Source organism: Lepidothrix coronata, unplaced genomic scaffold (assembly GCF_001604755.1).
Source record: "Lepidothrix coronata isolate B3197 unplaced genomic scaffold, Lepidothrix_coronata-1.0 Scaffold53, whole genome shotgun sequence".
In the NCBI taxonomy this organism is placed as follows: domain Eukaryota; kingdom Metazoa; phylum Chordata; class Aves; order Passeriformes; family Pipridae; genus Lepidothrix; species Lepidothrix coronata.
Window position 1 is genome coordinate 5,019,646 of NW_016690233.1, and position 23,985 is coordinate 5,043,630.

General features: G+C 38.0%; 1 protein-coding gene across 11 annotated transcripts in view; it reads left to right on the forward strand.

Annotated features, from left to right (window-relative positions):
• Positions 1 to 29: 29 nt before the first annotated feature.
• Positions 30 to 23,985, forward strand: part of FAM76B (family with sequence similarity 76 member B) — a 60,326-nt gene continuing 36,370 nt past the window's right edge. For 5 of the 11 annotated variants that reach the window (XR_001875003.1, XR_001875004.1, XM_017815978.1 and 2 more), the window contains exons 1-10: positions 30 to 140; positions 241 to 305; positions 835 to 889; positions 2,413 to 2,568; positions 3,515 to 3,711; positions 5,706 to 5,753; positions 5,953 to 6,033; positions 6,698 to 6,830; positions 9,792 to 9,893; positions 21,683 to 21,820. Coding sequence is in view for 9 of the 11 variants with exons in the window: in XM_017815978.1 (XP_017671467.1) it covers positions 36 to 140; positions 241 to 305; positions 835 to 889; positions 2,413 to 2,568; positions 3,515 to 3,711; positions 5,706 to 5,753; positions 5,953 to 6,033; positions 6,698 to 6,830; positions 9,792 to 9,893; positions 21,683 to 21,820 (1,080 nt within the window). In the remaining 2 variants the exon portion in view is untranslated. Of the gene's footprint in view, positions 141 to 240; positions 306 to 834; positions 890 to 2,412; positions 2,569 to 3,514; positions 3,712 to 5,705; positions 5,754 to 5,952; positions 6,034 to 6,697; positions 6,831 to 9,791; positions 9,894 to 10,517; positions 13,091 to 21,682; positions 21,821 to 23,985 lie in introns of those variants that run through there. The other 6 variants (XM_017815984.1, XM_017815983.1, XM_017815981.1 and 3 more) reach the window with 6 other exon arrangements.

A 23,985-nucleotide genomic window follows, 5' to 3' on the forward strand; every position in this document is an offset into this window, starting at 1 on the left:
CCCCTCCCTCGGCCCGCCCGTGTCCGCCCCGCCGGATGGCGGCGGCGGGCGCGGCGGCCGCCCCGGCGCTTTATGCGTGCACCAAGTGCAACCAGCGGTACCCGTTCGAGGAGCTCTCGCAGGGCCAGCAGCTGTGCAAGGTTCGGGGTGGAGCGGCCCGGCCGGGGCTGTTCGGGGCGGCGGGCGGGGGCGGTGCGGGGCCGGCCCGGCCGGGCAGTAACGCGGCGCTTTCCTCCGCAGGAGTGTCGCATCGCCCACCCCATCGTGAAGTGCACCTACTGCCGCTCCGAGTTCCAGCAGGAGAGGTACGGCGGGGTCAGGCGGTGTGCGAGCGAGTTTGCGGGAGCTGGGCCTGTTGGGAGCAGAGAAGACCGAGAGGGGATCTCGTCAGTGCACACCGATATCTGAGAGGCGGATGTCAGGAGGGTGGTGCCAGACACTTTTCAGTGCTGTCCGGCGACAGGACAGGGAGCAAGGGCCATAAACTAAACCACGAGAAGTTTCATCTCTACACGACGTAGAACTTCTTTACACTAAGGCTGGCACAGCACTGGAACAGGCTGCCCGGGGAGGTCATGGAGTATCCCTCTCTGGAGACATTCAAAACCCCCGAGGACACGTTCCTGTGTCACCTGCTCCAGGTGACCCTGCCTTGGTTGGGGGGTTGGACTGGATGATCTCCAGAGGTCCCTTCCAACCCGAACTATTCTATGATTCTGTCCCTTCCAACCCAAACCGTTATGTGGTTCTGTTTGCTGGTAATTGCGTGGGAAAGAATGTTAAGGTTTGTGTGTTTGTTGCTAAATTCACCTTTGTGCTGTTTCATCTTTTTAGCAAAACCAACACAATATGCAAGAAATGTGCCCAAAATGTGAAGCAGTTTGGAACGGTAAGTAGGTTCTCGGTTTTAAGTACTGAAGTTAATTCATTTGTGCTTTAAACTGAAAAAAAAAAAAAAAGTTCTCATGCAACTAATCTTCTTATTTTCTTCTGGGAAAAAAAAATAAACCCAGAGATTGCCATTCAGAAAGGTGATGGAAATGTCATTTCTATCTCTTGATTTCCTCTGTGGGTTACAGTTCCTTTTTTCAATTTGAAATCCGTTGGGGTTATATGTAGCTTAAAGAATAGGAGTAATTTCAGTGTAGCTATTTGTAACAAAGCAAAGTTATTTCACCTCACACATGTGAAGTTATTCCCTGTGTATTCTCATAAGCACATGCTTGATGACAGGAAGACCATTAGCCCTCTCTGTCCTTAAGGGGATGTAAATGTGAAAATCGAGTAATACTGCACACTTTATATTGTGTAAGTCTTAAAAAAAGGCATGTTAATCGTGTTAAGCTATTAAGTAGAAAAGATTTTGAGTATTATCTGCATTCATGTTACTTTGTGGTTTCTCATGTTGAATTTCAGCTTCAGTTCTGCTGGAAAAATGAATTTTTCTGTTATGTGAATACACACATTGTATCTGAGCCACCCTGCAGATATGAGTTTGTAGGAGGTATCAAGATAATCTTGTTGTGGAACAAAAGGGCATAATTTCTCCAGGCTTGACATAAACCATAATAGATGAAATTCAACTTATTTGAGAAATGTAACAGCTGTTGGTATGTAGTCAGGCACTTTGTGAATATATATGTAAACTGAACAAAGAAATACTTTTCAAAAGCTTAAAGTGTAGCAAAATGAATTGCAGGACAGATCCAACAATGATTTTATCAGTAGTTTGTCAAAAAACAGAACTGCATTGAGGATAATCAACCATTTCTAACCTATGAAAACTGACAGCAATTTCATTTTCCAGCAGCATATTAATCTAGTTGAGCATATGATATAAAAGTTGATAACCTGACCTGGTGGTATCTGAAGTTGGTTTTTGATTGTTGTTGGTGGTTTTTTGTTTGTTTTGGTTTTTTAAGTTTCCTACAGAATTGCAGGGATCAGGATACTAATCTTGGAACTGTAGTGTTATTGAATCCCTGAGTGTGAAAGGGAGAGGGATGCCTTCAGAAACTTCCAGTCTAAAAAAAAGACTTGATTACTCTTCTTTTAAAGTTTCTCTAAGTAATTTCTCTAGGAATGTAGTAAAGCTGAGAGGAAATGTCATCGTATTTAAAAAAATAAAACAGCAGGTGTGGAGGTGAGTAGTCAGATAGTTGTGTGTGTTTCTTTTATTTAGTATGCATCTGGATTTTCATGAAAAGTCCAGACTGGTTTTAACCACTGAAGAAGCATCATTTTAGGGGAAAGGTTTAGTACTGAAGATAGAAATGGTAGGAAAAAAGTTCTTTAAGATAGGTTATATGAAGCCTTAGTAGTTTCAAAGCATCATTTTGTGGTTTGAAATACCTGTCTTCATTACATAAAATGCAAATGTATTGATTTCAGTTCAACTTATCTTTTTTTCAGCCCAAGCCTTGTCAGTATTGTAACATTATTGCAGCATTTATTGGCACAAAATGTCAGCGTTGCACCAACTCGGAGAAGAAGTACGGCCCACCTCAGACATGTGAGCAGTGCAAACAGCAGTGTGCTTTTGATCGAAAAGAGGAGGGAAGAAGGAAGGTAGGCTTTGTTCCACATTTGTAGTGGCTTAGGCTGACAATAGACAGTGTTTCTGGTTCGTAAGAGAAAGACTAACAGGAATGTATTTAAGTTCTCTAATATTAGATTAAAGTTGCTGAGCTGTGCTTTACAATATTTAAATTCAATTTTGTAACTTGGCAATTGTTATGTGAGGTACTGAGCTAACTTACTTTAAATTAAATCACTTTCTAAAAATAGGCTTAAGTGTAAACAGACAATTGTAGCTGGGGAACAGAAATTAGGTGGCTGAACAGTTCCTGATGCTTTGATATTTATTTTATTTTTATTTTCTCAACCATTGGATCTTATCTATGTCCATAACTTGAATCTGTCTCTTTACCTCTTCTGATTTGCTTGCCTTGCCTTAAAGTACAGCACCAGAGGCGTAGACTGCTCTGAGTAGCCCTTTGTGTTCTGTTTTGTTAAATAGCTTTGGTGAGTGCCACTTTCTCATTCCAGAAGGTGCTGAGAAAATGACCTCAAAAGCCTCTTGACTGAACTCAAGGATAATACTGCTTTTACAGAAGAGTTTACTTGGTACCTGTAAAACGTTGGCTGGACATCTTGTTTCTGCCTACAGTACGATGGGTTGAGAGAAGGTGCATGGTGTCTAAACTAAAAAAGATTTGTCTTTTTAAAAAGTTACTGTCATTTCTGAGACATAGAGCAAGTCCAATATTTACTAGGAGTCTTTGTAGCATAACTTTAAATGACAAAAAGAAATGGGGTAAGATTCAGTAGAATCTTTACTAAAAGATAACTTGCAGACATTGGAGGTATAGTAGTGATGTTTCATACCAAAAAGATGTCTGTGTTTTTCCCAAAGATAACAGATGAAACAATTTTTTTCTTGCAAATACTGAGCACATCTCTCTAGTGCAAGTGTACTTGGAAATAAACCCCTGTATGAATTATTTCCCAAAAGGTTGATGGAAAGTTGTTGTGCTGGCTCTGCACGCTGTCCTACAAGAGAGTGCTGCAGAAGACGAAAGAGCAGAGGAAGAGCCTAGGATCTTCACATTCTAACTCCTCATCCTCATCTCTTACTGAGAAAGACCAGCATCATTCAAAACACCACCACCATCACCACCATCATCATCGCCACAGCAGCAGTCATCATAAGTAAGTATTTCAAAAGTTAAAGTAGCTGTTGGTAGCTCTTCATCTGTGTTCTGTTTGTGCTGAGATAAAATCAAAGTTAGTATAAAAAGCTAACTTTTGTTTGAAACATGGTGTCAAAAGCAGTAGCGGAATGTTGCTCTTCCATGGCCTGTCAAAATCCTTGTATTCTTACTGTTTGAATGAAGGGAGTTTAGCAAAAAGCAGTTGAGGTTAAAATTGGTAGCAGGTCTAGAAAAAAGCTCACGGAATGGCTACAGAAACAAGTTACTTAGTGGTAGTCTGGATTTAGTTTTCTAAGCAGTAATTGCTGTGTGATAACTGCTATTTTACACGCATTTACCATGGGATAAAAGGTGTGTATTTGCAATAAGCACAGTACAGCTGCTTCATTCAGAATGCCCACCCTGACTTACTTCACCCTGACTGGTTTGTGCACAAATACTCACAGGTAAATGGAGAAGCAGAAGCAGTACTGTGGGATTATCTTCAGTCTGGGACCAGTTTGTATCTCTTTGCTAGTTTTTATAATCAAATCTTGCTGGAATAGGCAGTTTGTGGGTGGCTGTGATAATGACATAGGGTCATAAGACTGTTAGTTCAGTTAGTGTCACTCTGATAACCTTTGATGTAGTTTTGTCCCATCTTCTGCATCTTTTCTCAATATGTCGTCTGTGGCCATGGCATCAACAGCATACCAACCTTAACCTACATAACCAATTTATTTAGTTGTAAACCCTAGAATTCATTTTTGGTTTTATGCTGCCATAGTAGTAGTCACAATTCTTATTTTCATTGGTAGGCTTGTGACAGCATAACTTTAGAACTACTTATTTTTTGTGCTGGATAGTAAATGCTGTGGCTGCAATGGTAATGACCCTAATCTCAGACACACAGACTTTGCTTCTAAACTCCATGTTTCCAGTGCTTATAGTTTTTCATCTTGACTGAAACTTGCCTAAGTGTGACTTAAAGATAGAAGCAAAATAAACTGGAATCATATTTGGAATGAGGAAAAGGGAAATGCATATACTTTCACTTTAAAAAAGAGAAAAATGTGATTTGGGTTTTTAGGAATTTGAAGATGAAAATTATTCTTGTCATGCAGAGAGTTATTGTACTGTTCCTGTTCTTTCAAATCTGCTGAAAATTAAGTTATAGCAAGTTAAATCTAGTTTAATGCATGTGGCAGAAGTATAGTAAGGATTAAATAAAAAAATAGTTAGCTCTTTACTACAGAATAGAGCTTCTGATATACTCAAGAGTTGTAACAGTAAGCATATCATCTATACAGATCACAATGTTCCTGGTTTCCCATCTTTTTTTTTTTCTGTAGGCTGCCATGGGTCTATTGCTTCTGGTCCAGTCAATGTGACTCTTTTTTCCTGTCCGTTTCAGTTATTGCTAATTTCAGACAATAGAGACAGTGAGGTAGAAATACAGATCCTTTGAACTGTTTTCACTCAGTGCAATCTTCTACATTCCTATATCAATGCTCTTCATTAGTTGCTTTTGAGATGATTGCAAGCAAATTGTTACACCTGAGAAGTAGTTATTTTCAGGAATCCAAAACTTAACTTTGCTCTTACGCCACCGCACGAGCGCTGCTTCGTGCAATGTTCATATGGCAGTATGGAAATCCCAGGAGTGCTGCTTTAGACTGGCTTGCTGAGTATGAGATTAGCAATACAGAGTTCACAAGAATCAGGAGGTATCAGCAAAAAAGTTTAGCCATCAGTCTTGAAGTGTACCCTTTGTGACTTACAATAGTATAGATATTTAGCCAAGAAATACCTTCATAACATCCTGACGTAGTAAAGCGTGATCAGGAATACGACAGATAGTATCAATGTCTAGCTGAAAATTCATAAATGTTCACTTCTTTATTAGGAAAAAAAAAAGGTGGGAGGTTTTTTCTCAAGTACAGATACCATTCACATAAACGTAGAAATAATGGCATGTTTGGTCAGTTACCAAGTACATTTCACGTATTTCAGAATCAGCAATCTGAGTCCAGAACAAGATCAGGGACTATGGAAACAGAGGTAAATATGATATTATTTATTAATTTTCTTTTCATTTATCTTGCAGTTTTCATTTAAAGAATTTCTTTTTTCTTGCATTTCTGGCTAGTCTCTAGCATTCCAGCTAGGAGCATGAGTTAGTTATTTTATATGTACCAAATGGTGATATTAGAGAGTTACATAGTATGAGGCTTTAGGTTTACATTTTGTTTGATTTCAGCCATAAATCCTCTGCAGCTATTCAGAATGAAACTCCAAAGAAAAAACCCAAACTGGAATCCAAGCCATCAAATGGAGATAGGTAAAGTTATATTTTTGTAAAGCTGAGCCATTTCTACCAAATAAAGCACTGATTTGTGGCCAGTTGCCTTTTTTTTTTGTCTGAAGAATAAGGGAGGTGAAACTATTGTCTAGCCAGATGGATTATTGGGTGGCATCTGAGTGCTGTCAGTCAATTAAATTACTTTATTAGCAGAAAACTAGCACTCTTTTCCTGCTTTTAAGCTGTTTGGAGCAAAATTAAACAAAGTTTATGTACAAGGCAACAGTTATCAACCAAATGGTATTCCCTGACATCAACGTTTTATCAATTAGATGGCAGGGTTGAACCTGCTGCTTTAAGCTGACCCAGTATCTAGAGAATTCTTTTGGACCTTAATGTGGGAGACTGAATCTTCATTCTGTCTCTGACCAAATAGTTGGAATAAAAGTGGCTGCTTCAGTCAAAAAGTGTTTGTCCCCCTCAAAGCTAATACTGAATTATATTTCTGCAGGTGTATGTAATGTGTGCCATTAGTAAGGTAATTTGCCAGTTGCATCCATTTCTGTCAGGTACATACTTTTTTTGCATTAGTCCTTAAGGATGTTTGTGGAATTATTAATTATCCAATTTGAAATAAAAAAAAATAAACTGGGTTTTTTTGCTACTGATGTTGTAAGTAACTATTGTCTTTTACTTTTGATAGCTCTATAAATCAATCTGCAGACAGTGGAGGGACTGACAACTTTGTCCTCATAAGTCAGCTGAAAGAAGAAGTAATGTCACTTAAACGTCTTCTGCAGCAAAGAGATCAGACTATTTTAGAGAAAGATAAAAAGGTAAAAGTTGCACCTGCTTAATAAGAACTTCATAATTTTGTTTTCTATTTTGTAGACTCCTAACAATGTCAAAACAGTGACATAAACCAAAAATCAGATGCAGTTGTCCTGTATAGCAGCTAATCAGATCTTACCATTTAAAGAACAAGTTTGAGGCTTCTGTGTCATGAATATATTTTAGCTCTAAGTCAAAGAGGAATTCATCTTGCCTCACTTCAGCCACCCAGAAGTTTGCCTGTTTCTCAAGCTGCATGCCAGAGGTGATGGATAAAATGCCAGACAGTGGTTTGCCTGCTTTACATGTTCTAAACTGAGTCATGACAAAAAGCAGTGACCATTCTGAGTTTAGCATAGTTTTTATTTAGTTTTAAACTAAAGCAACTATAGCCACAGTAAGTCAATGTCCAAATTTACATTATAATGTATTAATATTAAATGTTTTGTTTTTATAACAGTGATAGCATGTGTAGTGTAGGATGTCCAGTCTTTGTGGTGGTCGGAGACTAAAAGAAAAGCTTGGATTAAATAGTTGTCAGTCAACAAAAGTTAAGTGAAATAGTCAGGCCCAAATGGCTGCAGTGAAACTCTTGGAAAAGATTCACCCTTCAAACAAGCTAATGACTAACAAGAAAAGAGAAATAACTACAAATGTGCACTTTGCTTTGCGTTTCTTAGTGCTTATTTCTCTGCCATCTGAATAACTAGATGCTTTAAGACACTGTAACAGTGGCTCTAGAATATCTGTTCAGGATTGAGTAGGTTATGGAATTGTATTAAAAATAAATTTGCTATATTTTCAGATAAAATTTTGATTTTCAGGGCGTGGTGGCCTGTCAAAACATTGAGGGTTAGGAAAGCCTCCTGAAAGGAAAAGTGCTTCCACTTTTAAACCATAGTTCAGTATCTTCATTTCTACGCTTAGATGTGTTTTGTAAAGGATATTGAACCTATTTTCGTTTATATCACTTGCAGTATACCTAGGGTTGGAAGTACTTGCTATTTCAAGTCTTTAAGTATCTAATGTGAAAGAGCTGAGCAGTCTGTCATGGGTTCTCTTTACATATTTTCTTCAAAGGACAAACGTTAGGCCCTGATCTGTTTCTTATAAAGCCAGGAGAAGATCATGAGTCAGTAGGAAATTCAGTTGTCTCTTTTTAGTGTTAATCTATGGGGCAAAGCTAACAAAAAGGATAGGTAAGAAAATGTAACCAGCTTCTGCATAACCACTGCAGTGACTTGTTTTGTGCTGTTCCCATAGGGAGAGCATCTAATAATTTTAATATCCCCACTGCTAAAACTGTTTATTTCACCTTGGAGTTCTTTGAACTTAAAGACTCCTTCAGGCATGAGTTCCTCACTTTTAAAATGTCACTTTCTGCAGCTGCTACGAGGAGGAGAAAAGCTGAACATATTGTACAATGTTTGCATAGCTGAAAAGTTTACAACAGATGAATGCAGTGCAGATTTTTTTTTTGTAATGATATAGTAAATTTGGAGACATGTACTGTGTAATAGCCTGAGCCAGACCTGTGGGAGATTCCTGTTAAGGTTGTGTCTCAAGATTTGTGTAGGGACAGCATTTGAATGGTTTGGAATGCTCCGAAAGAAAAACTTCTGAAATGTATAACATAGCAACAAAACCAACTCAGTACACCAGCTTTGCAGACAATCCTCATTCATCATTTTTTGTTATGAGTCAGGATGTCAGCCATGTCATTATCGGTGCTTATTGTTTGCAGTACTAGCCTTGTTTGTCTTTCTGCACAAAATGTTAGTGAGACAACAAAGCATTACCATGGAGCCCTGAGACTTGATTATTAGGAGAAGATTAGAGTTTGCTGAATGTTCACAGGTAGTGTGTTTGCTCATCTGGTTGCGTACTTTGCTGTGGTGCAACACTACCAGTAGGTTTTTTTGATGTGTAGTGTGTGGTGTGTGGCTTTGCATTGGATCCCCTGCAATTTACAACAGCCATAAAGTGCATACCTAGAGCAGCAGTCTGGGTACAGGGAGCTGTAATACACCATTCTATCAACATACCTGCGCTTGACCATTTGATTGACAGTTCTTTTGAATACCTTGTTTCACTATATGTGGGTTGACAGGTACTGAGGTTGGTAATAGCAGTCTCAGTGCATTAGTTCAGGAGTGCATACTCTGTTTTGTTATGGCATGCATCTTTGCTAGCAAAGAGGCTTCATTTCCTGATAAATCCAAATTGACCGGAGAGGTTCAGAAGAGCCCTGTGAGTTGGGATGCTTTGAAGAACTAAACTTTTTAAAGAAGTGATTCCTAAAACTTCTAAGTCCATATACAGCAAACTGTTAGTAGTTCACCCAGCTGCACGTGCTTCCAGAAGAAGCATTCAGCACCTGGGTAGAAGCATATATCACACTTTAGAAACACATGCCTCAGTGTATGTCACCTGAATCTCTGTCTCTCTCAGCAGAGACCCAGTGGCAGCCATACTACACCGCTCACAGCCATATTACACAGTACAGAAAAGTTAAGTTGAAATTACATGTTTCCAATAATGCAGTTTAATTCATTGTTATGGATCGAGAAGCAGTGAAACTTGGGAATGTAAACTTCTGTCTAGGACAAATTGTAGCATAAAATGACACAAAAGAATCCTTTATACTGTCTTTGTATGGAAGATTTTTCGTATGTTACCATACCATATAATGAGAGATGTAACTGAAGATTTTGCTGAGGTTTAGCCTTCTTTATACAAAATCTTGAACAAACAGCATGGTTACATAAGTACAGTTGTTTTCTTCATTTAAAATATATATAGATACTTTTCAAAGTGCTTCTGAAGTGTTGAGCTGTTAATACTGCAATAGTAAATAAATACAGTGTTTCCTGAGTTTCCTGAGGCTTCCATAAATATTTCACAGACTGATTAGAAGCCATGTACTGTAGCAGTTCAAGGAATCTTCATAGCATTTGTGTTTTCAGTTGACAGAACTGAAGGCAGACTTCCAGTACCAAGAGTCTAACTTGAGGACAAAGATGAACAGTATGGAGAAAGCTCACAAGGAAACTGTGGAACAGTTGCAGGTGAGTAATTGCTTATCAATACTTGAGAAATACTTCATGTGGAGTTATATATTCAAGCTGTTCAGTCAGCTTGTTCACTCGGCATTTTTCACTCCAATACAGTAGTTCCAAGTACTTGAGTGGTCGTTGCCATGTTTAACTTTGGATGCATTGTACAGCAGTTCTGCAGGCAACAGACAATGTCCATATGAATTAAACTCACTCTAGGAATCTCTTTTTCACTTCAAGAGGTAAAGGCTTTCTCAAAGGTTATGTTATTTTTTTTCTCTGACAATTTATCAGTTGTCATTGGGCTATGGATCCAATTTAAGGGCTCAGCATTAACACATTGACAGTTAGATGTCTGTTGGTAGAGCATACTTTACCAAGAAGAAAGCCTGAATTAGTTGCCTGATAAATCACTGACTGGATGCAATACTGGATATACTAAATTTTGCAGTACAGAAAATGTAGTTACTTTTTCTGTTAAAGATGGAATATGCATATCAAAAAACATTACCTTTTTTTGAATATTCTCAGCATGTACATTTTGAGAATTTGTTGATAAATGCAATAGAAAATCGGTACATGACACTACTATAGGAAATGTTTCAGTAATTCATACTTTTTTTGTCTGTATTGCAGGCCAAAAACAGAGAACTGCTCAAACAGGTTGCAGCATTGTCAAAGGGTAAAAAGTTTGATAAAAGTGGAAGTATCCTCACATCTCCTTGAGGAACTGGTTATTCGTGGGGTTTGCTGCTCAATGTACATTTGAGTAATTCTGTGAAGCCCTTAAAATCCTGTGTAGTGGAAAAAATATTTTTGCACACCAGATTAGTTGGCATGTTTCCTACATGTTTTTATAATTAATATGCAGCTTTTTTTAGTTCCTGTTCAGATGAAATACTTCAACTGGATTGAAGAATGTTTTTATTTTTTTGATATTGGAAACTTTCTGCCAGCAATAGTATTAAACAATTGCATAGAGAACATTGCAGTGCTTTCTCTAAAAGGACAACATGCAATAACAAACTAGGTGTACTTTTTACAAAGTAGCAACTGAGTCTTTTAAACTACACTGATGTCAGCCAAACGTTTATGAATCTGCAGTGACACTGAACACTGGTTTCTGGCAACTGTTCTTTTACTTTGTATCAAAATATAAATTTAGAATGGAAATCATGGTGCTCTCAAACTCAAAAGAGGCATATAGGTATGTGTAAATACGACTGTAATGGTTATATTCTTAGTTATAACAAGTAATTAGTGTTTTACATTCTTGTGATAGGGATTGACAGAAAGATTATCTATTGTACAGTAACAGAGGCAGTGTGGTTTTTGTAAGATTTACTGTAGATTTTTCTTGCAAGTGCCTTTCTCCAACTGTTTATTTATAGGAATGTTGGTATTTTGTACATAAGGTTTTTATGTTTTAAAATCATGTTTAATAAATGTTTTATGTAAATATAAATGTGTGTACAGAGGAATCTGAAACAAAGATCAAAGTGGCTAGTGCAGTGCTCGAAGCAGCATTAAGAGCTAGCTAGCTAATTGATGGACAGTGAATTTGGCTTTAGATAACTGTCGTAGCTTGTGTCTGTGAGGTGTAGAATTTTGTTAGTGCTGCTCATGCCGAACATTTCCTGAACAAAAAAAAAACAAAATTTTTTTTTTTCCCACGATGGAATTTTGTGTTTTGTTTATAAATTTTCCCCATTTGGCACAGCACCAATTTTAATTCCACAGCAGGCATTGTACTCCCGATGTTACATCCTTAACTAGGGATATACACTCCAAGTTTTAAAACTGTTTATTTCCCATTGTTGTCTGAGTTAATGTACTTAGTTGTAACTTATGGTGATTCTCCTTAATAAATTGCAAGGTTCACATCTGCCTGTAAAGATACACAATGAGAAAAAGAGTAGCCAAAACCAGTGGCCTTTAAATTAATTGAGTGGATGTAGCGTCAAAGGGTGGGTTATTCTAATGTTTTGGGTGGATTTTGATTCTACATTATAGCAATTTAAATTTAGCTCTGCTCCCAACGGACATTAGTCATATTCAGAAATTTCTATTAAACAATAATTTAGTATACCCCAAGGTCTCTGTTCAGGAAGGTAAGTTCTGAATCAGCATAATGGGAAGTAGACTTACGTGGGTGAAGGTTTAGGTCAGCTCTGGGTACTGGCTGGTAACAGGGTAGCTGTTGATATTTCAGTAAGCTTAATTGTGTAAAAGCAGCTACACATTTTTAATTAAAGAACTAAAATCTATAGTCCTTTGGCTTTTCACCCAGGTGCTGAACTATGAACACCTTTTCAATAGCTTAAATGAGTTCCAGCAGTGACAGACTACTGAAAAATATGAAAAACTGAAGCTACCTTGTTTCATATGGTATATGTGTATTTTTATACCCTAAAATCAACTTTGTATGTTTATAAATGCTCTTCTTTAAACTTACTGAACTAGGGTAGAGAATGCTACTATTCTTTGGGGTTGTTATTAATTTTTTAAATATACAAATTTATGACTTTTATTAATTCAGAATTAGTATTTGGGTCATTTTTTTCCAGTTGAGTGGTGACCCAGGTTTGATGAAATTGGTTTTAAAATACAAAAAAGCATAGCAAAATGAAATGTTCGAATTAAGGTTACTTAATGATATCAGTTCAAGCTGCAGTCAGGACATTTTAAATAAACAAACTGAAGTTCTGTCTTAGAAGTAATTGACTTCATAAATCTCAGAAAAATTTTTAGGAGCTTCATGGTGTTTAGTTCTCATTAAATACCTGTGGGTATTCTTCCATAATCTAATTTTTAACATTAATTTTTTAAAGTTGTTAACTAGCCAACTGAATCCTGGTCCTGAGAATCATGTCCTGGAGCTGTAGATTACTGACATAATAAACAGATGTTCTTGAAACGTGGATCTGCAAGGAGATTGTTGTACTGTATTGTGCTTTTTAGCCTGTTTCCAGATGTTGATTAGCATTGACCAGTAATGGCCATTTTGGGTCAGGTTATTTATGTATTTTAAGCCTGTGAATATTGCGGCCCCCTTTTAGATAGTATGTCTAAATACTTGTTCTGCAGTGAAGCTATTCAGCTGTCCACATGTATAGACTATTGAAATACTGTACTGGCACACATCTGACCGTTGACATTTTGTACCTTTTCTAAATCCAATGTTTCACAATAAAATCTTGTCAAAACATTGATCTCGCCCTTTAAAATTATTCATAAATCCATATTTTGTGTTAATCTTTCATGCTATGTCACTCACTAAAAGTCTGTGGCCAAAAACGGGGCAGAATTTAATATTTAGGTTTCTGTGAAGATTAGGCACCTTGGGTTGTCTACAACTTGTAACAAATTAGGCTTCGGATTACTTTGTCTCATGAAAATATTTTTGTTTTCTACAGCAGAATTATAATACATAGAAATATTTTCTTATAGAGAAGAAGAAAAAAACGTGAAGGTTTGACTGAAATGCCTTCAACAAGCTTTTTGCATACTGATTAGCATCAGCATTTGTGTTTAAAAGTACCTGAATTTCAGTCTTATTCTGTTAACTATAAAGTTGTTCTTCCTTTACGTTCGTTGTACGAGTTGGATGATTCTGAGATTTGAAACGACATTTATAATTTCTTTGTGTGTTCCCTTTCTTGTGTCAGGAGGAGTTAGGTGCCCACAGCAACACCCTGCTGGCTGTCAGTCACAGTGGCTTCTAGTGCAGCACAAATTGTGCTGCAATTTGTAGGTCTCATTTTAAATTTTCCTCAACGATCAATCTTCATCTTTCCACAAGCCAGAAGAATACTTCTCATTCAGGAATTAAAGTTCAAAGTAAAAAATAATTAAAAAAAAAATCCCCCTACCCCATACCAATAAGAGAGTAAGATTCTGTATCTATTTGGTCTAGAAAGGGGGAATCTTTGTTTCAAAGCGTCTTGAAACAGTTATTATTTTATAGTAGTTATAGTAATGAACAACGTGCTAGTCTAATATTGGATTGTTCTTAGCCTCGTTTTAATGCAAACTTGCAACAGCAACTTTGAAGCCACTTATTTCTAAAGCTGAGTGCAAGTCAAAAGCATGTGTGGTACCTAGTTTAGGCATGGCTTTCATGTGACACATGCAAATGTGTGTAACTGGCCATGCAACTGACTGAATCCTGAAAAGAGGTTTGCATCATTTGAAGCAAATTTCTTTAAAGAAAATTTAAATTTACATAACTTGTGTGTGGGCATTCAGGCAGTTCTTAATGGTCTTCAGTAGCTTCAAAAGCTTTGAATCCAACACTGATTTTTTTGAAAACAGTGATGTTTATGATGACAAACTATAATCTTTAACTTTTTGAAATAGAGTAAAACCTGTTCATTTTTTTTATTCCTTCAAATGAGTTACTAAACATTGATACTGCAATAGAAGATACATTTTCTGCTATATTATGTGCAATTGCTCTAACTGTCCTCATGGAAGAGGTACTGATATATGGAATTAGTTCTGTTGAATCCCACAGAAGAAGTAGGGGCTATCAGACAAGAGGATTTTAGAGGTGGAAGGAGGAGATGTTTGTGGTGCTCCTTGGGAAAGAAGGAGGGTAATGGAGATGACAGGGCTAATGGGGAACAGAGACCTCTGAGATACCATGTTACTTGTTGTGTGATGTACTGAATCACACGGTTGGGGTTTTTTTAAAGTTACATATTTTTCATGTGTGTGAAATGCAGCATTGCTTAAGGGAGTCTTTTGTTTTGCTTTGTTGGTTTTTTTAAATGATACTAAGAGTCCAAATTTGAGAAATGAAGAGAATAAACTGTTTAATTAAATATGACTTCAGCAGGTATTAAAATTTGCAGGCCAAGTTGATTTTTACCTCCAGATGTAACCCCCTCCCACTTTTTCAGTACCTTGGAGCAATTTATTTTGAGCTGAGTACTGAAAACCTTAAGATGTTTTCCTTTATTTAATCAACAGGTGTGTTTTGCTTTATTTCAATTAAAGGTGTAGGGCATTCACAATTTATCCTTCATCAGGTACATCAATGCATGTCTTCAGTTTTATTTTTAGATGCTCCCTGGGAAACGTTTTACAACCTTCCAAAAAGCAGAAGAGTTGTAAAGCTGTATTTGCTAGAATAACTTAAATCACTGCTGAAAGGCAAACAATTATAATCAAGCTGACTCCACTGAAGCAGTCTAGTAGTGCTCATACAACCTGTTGCATTTCTATAGTTGCAGAGCACGTTATGAAACGCAACCAGGAACAGTAACTTCAAACATTCCTTCAGGATCTACAAGAATTTGCTTGCTGGTCACTTACCTGACTCAGGGTGCAGCATTCATTAAAGTTATCATAGGCAAAAAACCTTTCTCATACAACCATGAAGTGGTCTAAGCTGGAAAAGACCTTTAAGATCATTGAGTCCAATTGTTAACCCAGCACTGCCAAGTCCACCACTAAACCACGTCCCTGAGTGCCCTATCTACGCATTTTTGAATACTTTCAGAGACAGCAATTCCAACGCTTCCCTGGGCAGCCTGTTCCAATGCTTGTCAAGACTCTCCATGAAGAAATGTTTCCTAACATCCAATATAAACCTCCCCTGGTGCAATTTGAGGCCATTTCCTCTCATCCTATTGCTTGTTATTTGGCAGAAGAGGCTGACCTCCACCTGGCTACAACCTTCTTTCAGGTAGTTGTAGAAAGTAATATTGCTTCCCCGATCCTCCTTTTCTCCAGGCTAAACATCTCCAGCTCCCTCAGCCACTCCTCATAATGTTCCAAACCCTCCAACAGCTCCATTGCCCTTCCACGTTACAGCGTCTCAATGCCTTTCCTGAAGCGAGGGATCCAAAACTGGATACAGGATTTGAGACAGGGCCTTGCCAGTGCCAAGTACAGAAGGACAGTCACAGCCCTGGTCCTGCTGGCCACACTATTGCTGATACAGACCAGAATGCCATCGGCCTTCTTAGCTACCTGGGCACACTGCTGGCTCATGTTCAGCTGCTGTTGACCACCACCCCCAGGTCCTTTTCTGCTGTGACACAAGTGCAGGATCTGGTACTTGACCTTGTTGCACCTCATACAATTGGCCTCAGCCCATCAATCCAGCCTTCCTGCTCTCCAACAGATAAACACTCCCACCCAATTTAGTGTCATCTGCAAATTGACAGAAGGTGCACTCGATCCCCTCTCCTAGGTCATGAATAAAGGTATTAAACAGAACTGGCCCCAATACTGAGCCCTGGGGAACAGCCCTCGTGAACAGCTGCCAACTGGATGTGACTCCGTTCACCACCACTCTCTGGACTTGACCCAGCAAAGAGGGCACCTGTCCACACCATGAACAGCTAGTTTTACCAGGTGAATGCTGTGGAAAACAGTGTCAAAGACTTTACTAAAGTCCAGGTAGACAACATCCACAGCTTTTCCCTCATCTCCTAAGTGGGTCACGTTGTCATAGAAGATCAGGTTGGTCAAGTAGAACCTGCCTTTCATAAACCCATGCTGGCTGGGCCTGGTCCCCTGGTTGTCCAGCATGTGCCATCTGATAGGACACAGAATGATCTGCTCTATGACCTTCTCCATCACTGAGGTAAATTTCATGATCACTGTGCTCAAGACAGCCTCCAACTGTCTTATAACATCTGCAAGAGTGGAGTGAGCACTCAGTACCTCCTATTACTTGAATGGCATGTTGCTATTTTGCATAAAAAACAAATTACTGTGCAAGGTGAATTTGAAACTTAATTTCTGCATTCTTTGGTTGAAGATAGTTCAGTCTTTCTCCAATGATAAATATGGTCCAGTTTTTAGGGTATGATTAGTAGTCTACAGTGCTTTTTTTCCTCTTATTTTGCCTTAAAGGTAGTGACATGTAAAGATTCTTTGGATCATGTTTACTGAAACGGATGGAATGCACCTTTTCCCTTCCTGAATGCTAAGTACAGTAAAAGAAAATAGAGCTAAATAGGATGGCTGCCTACATAAGGCTAGCCACTAGATGCTGCTTAAACCCCACTGTATATGGTTGTGTGTGCTTTCTGTGCACCAGCCAGCACCCACAGTGGATAACTGTTCCTGTTCAAATGCAACACTGATGCTAAAATGACAATGTCATAAATACTGAAATATAGTACTTTGTAATATATTTTAAAAAATTGGAAATTTATTTTGGAAAATTTGACATAGGATCATAGAATCATAGGATGGTCTGGGTTGGAAGGGATTGTAAAGCTCATCTACTTCCAACCCCCCCAGTGGTATTAAGTATATTTAATATAGCTAAATACAGAAAAAAAATGGAACTGTATTGTGTTTTCTCTGATTGCTTTAGCTTAAGAAAGAAAAATCTCCATTTTACAAGTCAGGAGGCTGATCCATGAAACAATGCAGCTTAAATGCTGCCACACAAAACACAATGGAAGAATTCAAAGCAAAATCCGGGACTCCCCAGACAGTGTGGAGGCTGACTATCTTTTCCCTTTGAAGAGAGTTGCTATGAATAAGTTAAAGTTTTATTCGGTCACCATAGATGTGTAGTGAATCTGTAGCATTAGTTGGCTGACTTTTCACCTGTACCTTAGAAACAATTATTAAATGTAACTGATTTCTTCATAGTATAGATAACAATACAATGGTGAGATTATACTTTTGACTTGGAACAATAAGGCTTAAGATTTAGTGTTCTTTTTTCTTTGAGTCTGATATACTTCTAATTCAGATTTTTCCCAGTCTGATTCTGTTAGTAGATGTATTTGAAATCTTGTGACTTTATAGTGAAAGAGAGAGTTCTCATCAACATTTAAAAAGTCCAGGCTGTTTTTAACAAGTCTTGGATTCAAAAAGATGTAATTGTAGTAGAAGGGAAAAGTGTTTTCATTTGTATACTCTATAGTCGTGTTGTGTATTGTATTTATATATTCTATAAGGAATCTTAAAGAGAAAGACACAGGGAACTATAGGCCAGTCAGCTCCTTAATACAAGAGAGTCATGGACATACTGGATGGAGTCCAATGGAGTGGCACAAGGATCATGAAGGGACTAGAACATCTCTCCTGTGTGGGAAGTCTGAGAGAGCTGGGACTGTTTAGCTGGGAGAAGAGAACGCTTGGAGGGATCTCACCAATATAAATGCGTGAAAGGAGGTGCATAGAGGACAGATCCAGGCTCTTTTCAGTGGTGTTCACTGCCAGAACCAGGGGCAATAGGCACAAACCGAAACACAGGGGGTTTCCTCTGATCACCAGGAAACACTTTTTCTACTCTAAGGATGACTGTGCACTGGCACAGGTTGCCTAGGTTGGTAGTAGAGACTCCATCCTTGGAGGTAGTCAAAAGCTCAAAGGACATAGTTCTGGGCAGCTGGATCCAGGTGGCCATGCATGAGCAATGGGGATTGCACCAGACGACCTACAGAAGCCACTTCTAACCTCAGGTGTCCTGTAACTCTAAAACCTAAACAAGGCAATAATTTTTTTTTTCTTCATCTATTAAAATGCAGTATTTTGTTACGAAAAATTAGATAAGCAATGTTTTGATGTGTTCAGTTTTTCCCTCGCTGTGAGGGGGTTCATTTGAATGGAACTGAAAAAAAAACCCACAACATTTTTTATAATAGCAATTCGCCTGTTAGGCAACGTGCTGCTTTAGGGAAACACTTCAGACTGTGTGAATGATTGTTACATAAGCACCAAGATAGTTTAGTGACCTTGTAAAATAAATAATTTTGCATGAAGAAGCATTTCTAAAAGCTGGTTTTGGTAGCAAATTTCAAGTAAGCAGAGCAGGGAATAAGCAGGAGTAACTTCCCATCTATTTCTTTCCTATTAATCTGTTGCCAGCATGATATAACTCTTATACTATGCACAATCAGAAACAAGTCTGTTTGAAAATAGCAAAGTTACCAAGAGTACTTATCTTGCTGGCCAAATCTTTAAAGCCCTTTTGCATTATTTTGTTTTATGTTTAGTGACAGCATTCTAACTAAGGTTGGTCTGAAGTGTGTAGGACATCAAGAACATTTGTAGTGTTGTGTTCTCCCTTTATCCATAGATATGTCTTCCCTTTTGTTAAATAGCTATGGTTGAAGTACAGTTTTTTATCACATTCAGTATGTATCCCATTTTCAGTAAAGGCCCAAGCACTGTACTTTTAAAACAACTTCTGTTTTCTTAAAAGAGGTTTTGGATGTGTATCAAAACTGTTAAGTCAAGAGTCAGAAAAGCAGTATTTTGAAACTGTTGGGATTTATTAAGTATTTATGTACAATATTTATATAATATGTATTTTTAGTTTATGAATTCAGTTAAAAAACCAAACTCAAAGTACAATGTTGTTTTCACGTCTTTCCTTGTGTCAGGACAATAGAGTCCTGCTGTTGAATAAGGAATATAATTTCCCCTATATTTTGTTGCTGTCATGTGGACAGATGCATTTTTTTGTCTGAAAAGTATCCTTGCAACAACTCACAGAACATTGTTCCTGAGGCATACAGGAGTCAGATGGCATCTTAATCCATTCATAATGCTGTCATAGTTAACGTTTTAGGTTGAGTAAACTAGGTGATAGTGGGGGGAAAAAAAAAGATGAGTAATTGAGAAACTTTTGAAAAGCAAAAAATAGGAATTTTATAGTGATTCAGAGTGCACTCATAAACTTGCTTCTACTGTCAAGATTGCTATCAGGCTGATAAACATGCTTTATCAAAAAATGAGTATGTTTTACAAAACAGCAAAAAAACATGCTTTTCATTCTTGGACTATAATTAGGAATACAGATATTGATATATTATTTACCAAAATAGCATTGGAGCTTATAAAACTAGTAATTTATGTAGTCTAAAAATATCTCTGCTACTTGGTAGAACATGAAAGAATTTTTTTTGTTAGTTTATGGAAAACAACCTCTTGACAGATAAGTTTTCTTTTTAACCCCATTGGAAGCTTTCTGTAGCCTAAGTTCTGTTTCTTAAATCTTACTAACTTTGTAATCTAAGTTGTATTTTCTGGCAAAAATCAGTCAATTTTATCACAGCTTCCATGATGGTTCTTTCTTTCTTAATACATTCATTGGCTTAGAATTTAAAGGCTGTGACTCTGCCCTCAAGGATAAGTGTATTCAGGGATTGTCCTAGCATTTTTATTCAATTAAACTACTTTGTTGCTAATTAGCATCATTGACTTTTCCTCTTTGTGGTAAGATTTGTTCTTACAGGCGTCAATTGGTTAGTCATTGTGCATCTGAAAAATAATGAAAAAAAGGGACCATCAGCTTCTTAATGTAAATACACTTCCACCTGTTGTTCTAGAGCTACTTTTTGCCAACAGTAAAAATGCCCAGTTTTTGGTGCTGGAGCTAGTGAAAAAGCTCTTCTGGCCCTTCCTGGAGTGACTCTACTCTCCAATTCATTCCACCCACTGGAATGGCTGAGGTCCAGCCCACGTCCACCTACAGTCATTCTCCAAGAGGCCAGCAGGGGTTGTGCACATCAAGCCACCACATTTTACTTCACAGTGGAGTATAGGTCTTAATGATTGACAGTACTGCAAAGTCCAGAAAATTTGAAATACTGCTTCAATATGAGCTCTGTTTTCTTAAGCATGGGAGAGGGAGTTAGAATTGCTGGGTACTTATCCTGGTGAGGATTTTCTCTCTCAGTCCCTTTGAAAGGGTGTTAAAAGGCATACTGTCAACCTAACAGCAACATTTACTGATAGTCAGTCTGAAGATGGAAACTTTGAGGAAGCAAATACATGAGGCTCATTGGAGAAGGAAGAGGCAATGAACATGGTAGACCCCTGAGGGTGAGAGCAGAACTTGTTCAAATTACGCCTTTGTTACCTTGTTTAAGATCAAGTTGAGATGTTTTCAGTGACCAGTTCTACCAGAATAGACTAAACATCTCTAGCACGTTCTTAGGGCCATTCACACTGCCTACAAGGATAGTCAGTCTAGGTTTCCTGTCAAGTCATGAGTGGACAATTTAGAGCAAAAAAATGAACACTCATTTTTGTCCTCTCGATGAGCCTATTTTGCACCATTGTATATGGGTCTTAACTTCCTAACAGAGGAAGTATGAATGCTCTTAGCAAAAGAGGCCTCAGTTTGACTTAGAGCTTTGCTGCACATGCAAATTCTGGCCAGGGTGTACTAATGTGTATTACCTCCTGTATTCAAGCAGGAAATCCTTGCTTCTTTTCTTTTTTCCAGTCTTTCAAAATGCAATTGCACTCGTTGATGCAATTTCAAGGCTTAAAGGCAGAATTCTATGCCCTGCTGACCCTGCAATAAGGTTGCTGAACAGACATTAGAAGGGAAAAAATTAAAGAAAGAAGAAAGCAATGAGTAGCTCTAATTTATATAAATTATACATATAATTTATATAAAACATAATTATGTATAATGTACTATAATATGCAATACGATTTATTGTATAGTATTATTATTATGTATAATATAAATATATTTTTATATCTATATAAAATGCCTGGTTACCTGTCTTTTCTCTCACCTAGTGCAAAGCTGATGGGATCAGTAGCGTGGATCCTAGTCATGCATTCTATCCTTTTATAGACTTGTTTTCTCTTAAAATCAGGGTGTCTCTTTCCAGTTAGCCCACCTCAAGTCAGTTGGTAGACATCAGTAGGATCATTCTTTGGTTTGAAATCTAAATGGGTGGAATAGGGAGTGGTTTGTGGTTTGGTTTTGAAGTTGTTGGTTTGGGTTTATTTTGTAAACATCTCTTTTCCAAATACAAACCTGTCATCCAATGCCAGGTCTCTGTTCCTTCTCGTAGGTGGGAAGTGACTGTGACTTGTTTATTTCCCTGACCTCTCCAACAAACCTCACATTAATGACAGTTCCTACTCAACACCTCCAAAGCCATTCCTTGATAAGCCTCTCCGGGACACCTGCCCAGTTAAGATGCAAATTGGTAAGTCTTGTGAAGGCTGATGTCTCAGTGTACCAGTGACTGCTTAGGCAAAGTCACAAATACACATGTAAAGTATATCTAAGAGAATTAATACACTTCAAATTAATGTTTTACAGTCAGCAGCAGCCCACAACAATCTCAGAACAGTAGTATAGCAAAGAAGTACATAAGACAACCCCTAATGGAGGAGAGAAGGCAGGCTAACCTCTCTGGCTCATGTAGTTAAGAGATTTTGTTTCCTGTATGCCCTAAGCATGACTGTGTCACAGTTTACTCATACTTTTGTTTTTAATGGAGCTTTTACTGGATGTATCTGGATATTGTTTTCCACTTGGTACATTCCTCTTATCTCTGCATATTCTTCGTGATTGCATTAACTTGTTTTCAATTTAAGAGACAGAAATGAGCAACCTTTTGTTGCTGATCTGCAGGTGCTGTGTGTGATGCTGTGGCCCCAAATAACACAAATTCAGCATCACTGTATTAGCTAGTAGCCAAGCTTGGAACTTTAGAGCATTTCTGCTCTCTTCTCTGGGATACAAAACATCATATGTGTTTTGCAGTAGTAGCATATTTCCAGCCATCTGTAATTGCCTCCTACTTGCATATGCTTAGTCACTGCATACAAACATACACCTTCTGCTGAACTTTAGTAAAGCTCATTATGTTTTTACCCGTATGGTATTCTGCAAAGGCTCTTTTTCACAAGATTAGAGCCAAGTAATCCCAATTTACCTCCAAGGAGGCCAGAGGAGATAATTTAACCAAACCATTGTTGTAAGTACTTACTTTCTCATATGATACAGTGACATTTTGATACATTTTTTTGTCATCAGTTTTGCCAAGTAAATGAAAACATGCTAGTATGAAAAAAAATAACAAATTTATTATTGTTAGAGCTGAAATAACATCACAGGAATACTCCAAACCAACACAATTTGATAACTCTTTTACTTCCCCTGTATTTTTAATAAAACCCTTCATGACCCTTCATGCTATTGCTAGGTTAATACTTAGCAAAATCACGTAATATTCAAAGGTGTACTTACGCCTCCCCTCCCATCACCAGCTGGAACCAAAATTGGTTGTCTACTGTGATCTTGTCTATGAGTGTGAGATGAAGTTAAATGCCAGGTTGGGGTACTTTGGGAAGCCTATGTCTCCTGAACAGATGGCTTCCCAGGATTCCAAACAACACTTAGAAATGGGCAGTTTTATCCTGAAATAGGGATGAAATGGGGATGATATTAGTCTTAGAACAAAAATTCATTGTATTTGGGAAGGGAGAACACATCTTGGAAGATTGTCTTACTTCTAGCCAAGACAGGATCCCAGAGGAGGGATCAGGTACTGATAGCCAAGGTACTCTTTCCTTAATCACAACTATCTGGAAATCCCAGAGCAGTGAAAAATGTCAGGCTGCAGACCATCTTAAGTATTTAAGGATCTTTTCTCCCTCACAGTTTGATAGCATGAAGCCTTTTAAAAGAACTTTCTTTCACTCTAAATTACTTTTTTATAATTTCCCTATTCTTTCAACCTATGCCATTTTGTAATAGTTGATCTATTTCTGACAGTCTATGCAGCTGCATAAACTCTTCCACTACCGTTCCTGTAGTGATGAGATTGCAGAAGGCCGACATGCCAGCTACATAATCAGAACTGCTGTCCTGGGGTATCCTGAGAGAATATCATGAAATCGCTGCTGTGTAATCCCGCTCCTCTTTCCCACTTCTGGCAGTAGAATAAATAGCGAAGTCCACAACTGGTTATGTCAAAGAGTGCGAAGAGGCTTAGTAACTTGATTAAGGATTTATAGTACCTGTTCATGACAAAGAGGAAGTCTATTGCTGCTTGCGCTTCCTGTTTGATCTGCGTCCTGGCATTGTGAGAAAGGTCCAGCTTGTTGCCAATATCTAAAATGAGTTGGCAGGCTTCCTCAGGAGAGCACCCTGCACAGTTGTAGAGGAGGAATGTTGTTGCATGCCGTATCTTGCAGGTTGAATTAAATTCTATGGGAAAAAAATTACTCCTTGTCAAATTACAACCACTTCACAAGACCTCATTTTAGAAGCTGTTTTCATAGAGTCAGAGAATGGCTTGGCTTGGAAGAGGACCTTAAAGATCACCTAATTCCAGTCACCTGCCATGGGAAGGGAGGGACA